Here is a 7,412-nt window from a genome sequence, read left to right as displayed (position 1 = left end):
ACTTATATATAGGAAGTACCAGCGGCGTATCCATCATGTGCTTATTTTATTATACCCGTTTGGTTATTTAAATCACAACTACCACATAACACATAAACCAAACAACTTGTGAACACGCATTAAAGCACACAATGAATCCAATCACAGACTCCAGTATCAGTACTTTAAACATCCTACAAGAATCGATCTATGAAGATAGATAGATGCTATAAGGATTTGGGTTCTATCACATTGTCTAACTTAACACGCATTAAAGCACACTATGAATCCAATAAAGGATTCCAATATTGGTAGTTTAAACATCCCATATAAGTCTAACTATGAAGATAGATAGATACTACAGGGATCCTGAGTTCTTATCATATTGAATTATTGAATTGAAACCAAACTAATTCCTAATGGTGATTCGGGATAACGCCACGAAAGGTAATACAATAAGCACACTTATATATAGTAAGTACCAGCAGCGTATCCACCATGTGCTTATTGTATTATCTAGTTTCGTTATCTAAATCACCGACAATCTACACAAAAACCAACCATTGAGTTTGCAAAGTACTCCATAAAAATCTCACTATGAAGATAGGAAGATCTAAGTCTGTACTTCAAATATCCTATATGAATCTAACTATGAAGATAGGTAGATTACTTAAGGATAAAACATATCATTTGCATAATCAGAATAATACACATAAAAGCACTTAGTGAACACATGTATGCCATACATTTTGAAAACAAATCGATTGCACATATGAATCACCCCAAAACATTTGAAAACAGTAAAAGAGGGGAACTATGTACTCGCCTGGGGTTGCGTATAGTCCCGGTTCAAAAGATATAACAAAGCTCAAAAGACCAAGAGTTCAAGTGTTGAAGCGATTCCTAGGGTAACAGACACTATATTAGGAAATTGACACCTAAATCGGAAGATTGGGTAGAATGAGGTCTTGTGAACCAAATGAGTATTGGAACTCATGTGTTATGGTTTAACAAGCCTACATTCTAAAATGAAACCTATTCTAAGTGCTTACGGCCCATTACGATCCGTTAAGGTAGCTTACGCCACTTTAATGCATCGTTCGTGCAGACGTGCGTTTGAGACGCCTAACTAGTCCTATGACAAGTATTATATGCCTTAACATATCTAATTATGTTATATAATCAGTTTAGATGTCAAAATATGTGTTACATATGCTTAAAATGAAATTATGCAAAAAAGGGCATTTTGGTCATTTTCCTAAGGCATATAAACTACCTATCATACAACTAACTAAATGAAGTGACCATAAGGTATAACCTCGGAAGGTTATTTCCTATTCAACTATGGTCACCTAAAGTGTTTGGTCGGATCCTAATGATCGACCAAACGGGTCGGGTTCGTAAGTCTAAGCGATTGATTAGATCGCTTACCTTACGACTCTACACAAGCACTAAACCTAAAGTGACGAGCTAAACATGTTAGAACATGTTTAACAAAGTTTGAAAACAGGTTTGGTATCAAAACAAACAGTTTTGATACCTAAAAGTAGCTTGGTTACAAAATACGCATTTTGGCCGAAACTACGACTCGTCACTATGCCTAGACAACGTGGTAATCAGTAGGTATAGTCACTAGGGACTATAACCATCGTGATTACGCTCACGTTATGAAGTTCAAACGAACTTTGTGTTGACCATAAACTGGTCAATGTAGAAAGTCAAACAAAGTTTGACTTTCACGCTAAAAACGCGAAAAAGAACGAAAGAATACTTACAAAAGGTCCAAGAACGGAAGTTTGGCCCGACTATTCTTAGGTATGGAGTATCAGAACCCCAACTTAGAGAGCAATCAGATCAAAGGTGTGAGTTGGGAGCAAATGGGGGTTGGGTATTTATAGGAAAACCAAGACCGTTAGGATCGTTTCTTGATAAACGTGCTTCAATCTAGGCCGTCCAAGTGGGCACATGGTTTTGTAATACTAGGGGTACTCAAAAACCATCAAAATTAACCCATAGGATGATAAAAACCATGTTCAAATCAAAGAAACCCAGCTGCTGATTTCAGAAAGCAGTTTTGCTGAACTAGGGAGTTCAGGCGGCCCGCGTAAAGAATAAGCTCACCTTACGCGGCCCGTGTAAGGGACTTTGGCAGATTGTCAAAACAGGTCCCTGCACTTCAGAAACTTGGATTTGAAGCATTTTTGGCACGTTTAAGCCCCGTTAACCTCATATCAAGGCTCTAAAATGAAGCTAAAGTATAGGGAACTTTAAATGTGCTCAAAAATATCATGGATGTCGGTTCGTTTGGTCGTACGATCGCGTTGTTCGGTTAATTATGACGAAACACGAACGGTTGCGAAAAACGATCCAAATTAAGCGACGAATGGAATTTTATCATGCCAATCACTTAAAATAAAATATTTTAATGATTACATAAATTTTTGGAAGCCCGGATATATTCAGAACGTAAGTTATGCGCGAAAATGCAAACTTATGCACTTTTTGACGCTTTTAGTCCCTATTGATCAAGAAAGTTTATTTTTGCGCACCAAACACCTCAAAGCCTATTTCTAAGCCATGTGAATGATATTAGGGCATATTTAACTTATGATCAAGTTCCGGGTTGTGTGATACCATGTGAATCAGCAGACTTTCACAGTTTGACGCCAAGAGTCCCTGAGTGTGAATAAACTTGTTTTTGACACAACAAAGCCTTCAAAACTTATTTCAAAGTTATCTAAAAGTTATTTAAGGTATGTTAAGCCTATGTCACTACTCCGGAGTGTTTTCCGCATTAAATTGATTTCGTTTACGCATCAGTTCGCGTTTAACTTTCCAGAAAGCGATTTAAAGCTTGAAAATGAACTAGAATCAAAATGTGAAATTGTAAAACCAAAATAAACAAATTTTTGAGGTCAAAACACATTGTTTCTTTGATAAAATATAGTGTCCTACATTGTGTGTGTGTTTACGGAGCACAGGTGTCACAGTCTCCCCTACTTCAGGAAATTTCGTCCCGAAATTTATTCGAAGGAGACCGTAGAGTGGAATTGAAACAACTGATGGATAAGCAGATTGCTAGATCCCAAAGATGCGGAGAATTATTTGGAAATTTTAAGGAATTCAAATTATGACTTGGGGTATTCAAAGCGTCTCAAGGTATTCACTCCTTTGAAACTTGTGATAGTCGATTAGTGTTCAAAAATCATTTAAGTAAGACACTATGTTATACTAAGCTCCTAGTGTAATTCCTAGCAAACAAAGGGGTGTACATTCAAGCCCTTCACATACACGGTTTCTAACGTCCCACGAGGTACATCCAATGCACCATGAGCATCTCATGCATAGGAGACGGGTCAACATACCTATGGCATCAAGATCGTCACCTTTAACACCATATCATACTCCCGGTCGGCTCGATTTGAGTTAATGAATGTACTTGCTTATATCCATTGGAAATAACCACTCAAATAACAAACAAACACATAATCACATAATGGTCCAAGATAACATAAAATCATCAAATGACCTCAGCAACGTTCTGAAGAATAACACAATAAGAACACTTATATATAGGAAGTACCATCGGCATATCCACCGTGTTCTTATCGCATCATACTCCTCCCGTTACCTTAATCATTCTAGATTTTATGCCACCATACTTAACAAGGCTTACTATGATTCTCATGCGTCGAAACTCATAATTAAGTATGCACCCATAATTACTCGTTTCGTCACATGGTCCACATAGCTCCTCTTGTTAAGCAAGGGTAAACAAATAATAAGGTCGAACTATCAACTAAATCAAATAAACATTGTCACAACATAACATCTGTCAAATTGAATTGTATTTCATACTAGCAATGATAACACTACTTATTTTGCCTACGACAAATTTAGTAGTATTTATTTTATTCTAGTACAAATATATATATGTTTCATATTAACCAAACAGGTAGAATGCAACATATACTAATCACACATTATCATCATAACGTAAGCATATCAAGGAAGATTATTTTCAAATCATGCGCTAGGTATGCTAAGTGAACATACAAGGTAGAAATGTAAAACAATGTGTCCATATGCTACAAGAACATGTGTAACAGAAATGCAATGTAAAACAATGTACTAGGTATGCACTAAATGGACATACATAGCATGAAATGTAAATGAAAATAATGTACTAAGTATGCACTAAATGGACATACATAGCATGAAATGTAAATGAAAAATAATGTACTAAGTATCAATCATATGATGCAAATTGGATTTACAATCATGTGCTATACATATTAGATAAACAAATCATGTGTATAAAGCCATGATCATAAAACAGTATTATCTTGTATTGATCGTGTTACCAAATTTGTATAAATGCACCAGAGTGCAATCACATTATACTAAATTATAAGATTTAGTTCCTAAAGAACGGAATCCTCAAAATTAGCACGAATTTGAAATTACACATAGTGCAATCACATTAATATTTGAAATTGAAAAATAAAATAACAGAGATAAAGATAAACTTCTTGAAATTTATATTGTCATTACAAACATTGTTTAAAATATGTACATTGGTCTTGAAAATAAACAGGAAATTTAGATGTTTAAATGATCATAAGCGCTTGATCATTAGCTTGAGCCTCATTGATGTTGAATGCTCGTCCATTAGCATTGGCAAGCTTGGGGTAGTTTCGCTTGAAATGATTTAAGTCACCACAATTGAAACATGCTCTTGGGCGAGTCTGAGTAGGGGCTGCTTGATTTTGGATACGACAGGTCACAGCTAGATATCCAAACAAACCACAAAGTGTACACTGGCGACAAGGGGATTTTGATGCATGATGATAATTGCAATGATTGCACCAAGGTTGCTTCCCACGATAAAATCCCTTAAAGGGTACTGAGTTCAGTGGAGCAGGTACGGGAATTGCAAAATTCTTCGAAGCCTTGCGCTTCTTAGAATTTTTAGAAGATTCGATATTTGATCTTCTCAAAGTTTCGGTAACAGATTCGGTGTCTTGTTTCTTATCTCCTTGTCCAGATAACTTACCTTTTCTAACCTGTGAATCAGTAAAGATAACAGCTAATTCCTTAGCCTCCCTGAGCGTTGCAGGTTGGCTGCCAGTGACGATGTCTTGGACAGGGTCAGGTAAACCATCGATGTATTTCTCAATGGCTCGATCCAACGGTGTGACCATAATGGGGCAAAGTAGGCTTAACTGTTCAAATCGGTCAGTATAGGCACGATTTTCCCCACTATCCTGTTTCAAATAATAGAACTCATTTTCCAGTGCATGGATTTCGCTTCGTGGGCAGAATTCTTTCTTCATAAGATCTTTAAATTCTTCCCACGTCAGTTCCATTGCTACCTCGGCACCTCGGTCCCTCATAATACCATTCCACCAAGTGAGTGCTCTCCTTTGAAAGACACTCAAAGCGAAATCTACCTTTTGCTCATTGGGACACTGAACATGGCGGAATGTGCTTTCTATACTTTCAAACCATTGTAAGAGTACGGTTGCTCCTTCAGACCCATAAAATTTTAGCGGTTTGGCTGAATTAAAGGTCTTGAAATTACACTGGGAGTTGTTGTTGTATATCTGATGAATTTGGGTTACCACGTTTGGAAGCACTGCAGCCATTTGCTGAGCGACAAGGGCTGCGACTTCTTCATTGGTTTGAGGTTGTGTATCTTGTCGAGGAGGCATTTTGAAAACGCAGCTATAGAGAAAACCAAAAGTCAGAGTTACCCAATTATTATCAGCTTGTAACATTATTGTTTTGAGACAAGAGTTGTCTTGAAAATAAACTTTTTAAATATTTTTGGATGAGAGAATACAAACCGAGTTAATGGTTTGTAATATAACATTCTTTACCTGTTAAAAATTTATTATTTTAAGACAAAAATGTTTTTAAATTAAAATTTTGAAATAAAGAAATCTTTGTGTTTGAAATTTTGAAAATTCTCATCCAAATGGTAAAAAATTGAAATTTAAAAGGCAAGGGTAGTATCTTGAAAATAGGATCTTGCAGAGTCGTGAAATGAAATGAGATTCATTTCAACTGTATTGAATCAAACATATCACCGAAGATAATATGATGAAATGGTATTGGGAAAGAAGGATGCTTTGATTGTCATAAAGAGCAAACACATTACTGAGGATAACATGAATGAGTAGGGTTACAAAGGTCGTTTAAAAATAAATTGGTAGGGTTAGGATGGATAGGTTTTTATAATTCTTCATGAAGACATGCTTTAGCCTATAAGTGAACACTCACCCTAAGAGTTCCCAGGTAAGAGTGACTGGTCTGAAAATGCACACTCTGGCCTTAGACAGAAAACTCGGGGTACAAGCATCCACCCTTCCAGATTGCATGTGTTCACATTATTAAAATCCAAGATTTCAATGAAAAACGTTTGAAGAAAACATTTAATAAATCTTTTGATACAAATTGTTTGAGATAAAACATGTTTGCGAAATATTTTTGACAAAAACATTTGAGAAAACATTTTGAAAAGAAAAAAAAATATTTTGATGAAAACATTTTGAGAAAAACATTTAAGAAAACAAGTTGGAAAATATTTTAATGAAAATGCTTTGAGAAAACATTGTGGAGAATACCTCAAGGCATAAAACCTAAGGTTCAGGATAAATCATCTAAGGTTAGATGATTCGTAATTCATAGAGTAGTTGTGGCATGAATAAGGATGAGGAATAGGAAAGAAGTCCTAAGTCTACTCATGTTTGGGCCCTAGGAAGGTTATAGACTAGGTTTAAGGTATGCTAATAACCTAATTCCCTATAACCAGTGCTCTGATACCAATCTGTAACACCCCAATCGCGTAATATAACAACACACGGCGGAAATATCGGGGAGTCACGTGTGACAACTCGAGTTTCCGAGATTCCACTTTCGCATTTATTGCACGTTCACTGTCTGTTTAGTTGCTTACTTACACAATTGGTTTGCTTTGTAACTGTATACGTTGTGAGTTGATAAAGTGTATTATGATTATTGCATGGTTATGTGTTATCTTTCGAATGATTTGACAAATACATGAACTTGGTGATGAAACTGTAAATTATATTGTGATGGGTGTGCTTTATGTAAAAGATGATACTTAGGGGTGAGTAGAGTAGTTAGTGAAATCTTAATCACTCTTAACCCTAACCTCCCTCACAATCATCTCACAATCATCATACGTACCTTCACCATTCCTCTACAATTCTCTCTACAATCATCTTCTTGGCACAAGCTCTTCATCACTTTTGATCTCCCTCTTCATCTAGAATCAATCTAAGGTAAACGTTAATGATTTCTTGTTGTTAATCTTTGATTATGTGATTCATGCAAAACCCTAGTTCTACATATAATAGTTCTGTGTTTATTGATTGATTCTGATTATTGTGAAATGGATATGATTA

At 35.9% G+C, this 7,412-nt stretch overlaps 1 protein-coding gene across 1 annotated transcript; it reads right to left on the bottom strand.

The window, feature by feature from the left end:
* Window positions 1–4,589: 4,589 nt before the first annotated feature.
* LOC110866470 lies at window positions 4,590–5,693 on the bottom strand. Its single transcript, XM_022115619.1, has one exon. The coding sequence runs from the start codon at window positions 5,691–5,693 to the stop codon at window positions 4,590–4,592; it is 1,104 nt and encodes a 367-aa protein (XP_021971311.1).
* Between the last annotated feature and the right edge of the window lie 1,719 nt (window positions 5,694–7,412).

This window comes from Helianthus annuus, chromosome 7 (assembly GCF_002127325.2).
Source record: "Helianthus annuus cultivar XRQ/B chromosome 7, HanXRQr2.0-SUNRISE, whole genome shotgun sequence".
Classification (NCBI taxonomy): domain Eukaryota; kingdom Viridiplantae; phylum Streptophyta; class Magnoliopsida; order Asterales; family Asteraceae; genus Helianthus; species Helianthus annuus.
Note: the sequence above shows the minus strand (reverse complement) of the source record. Positions and strands in the feature narration are given on the sequence as shown.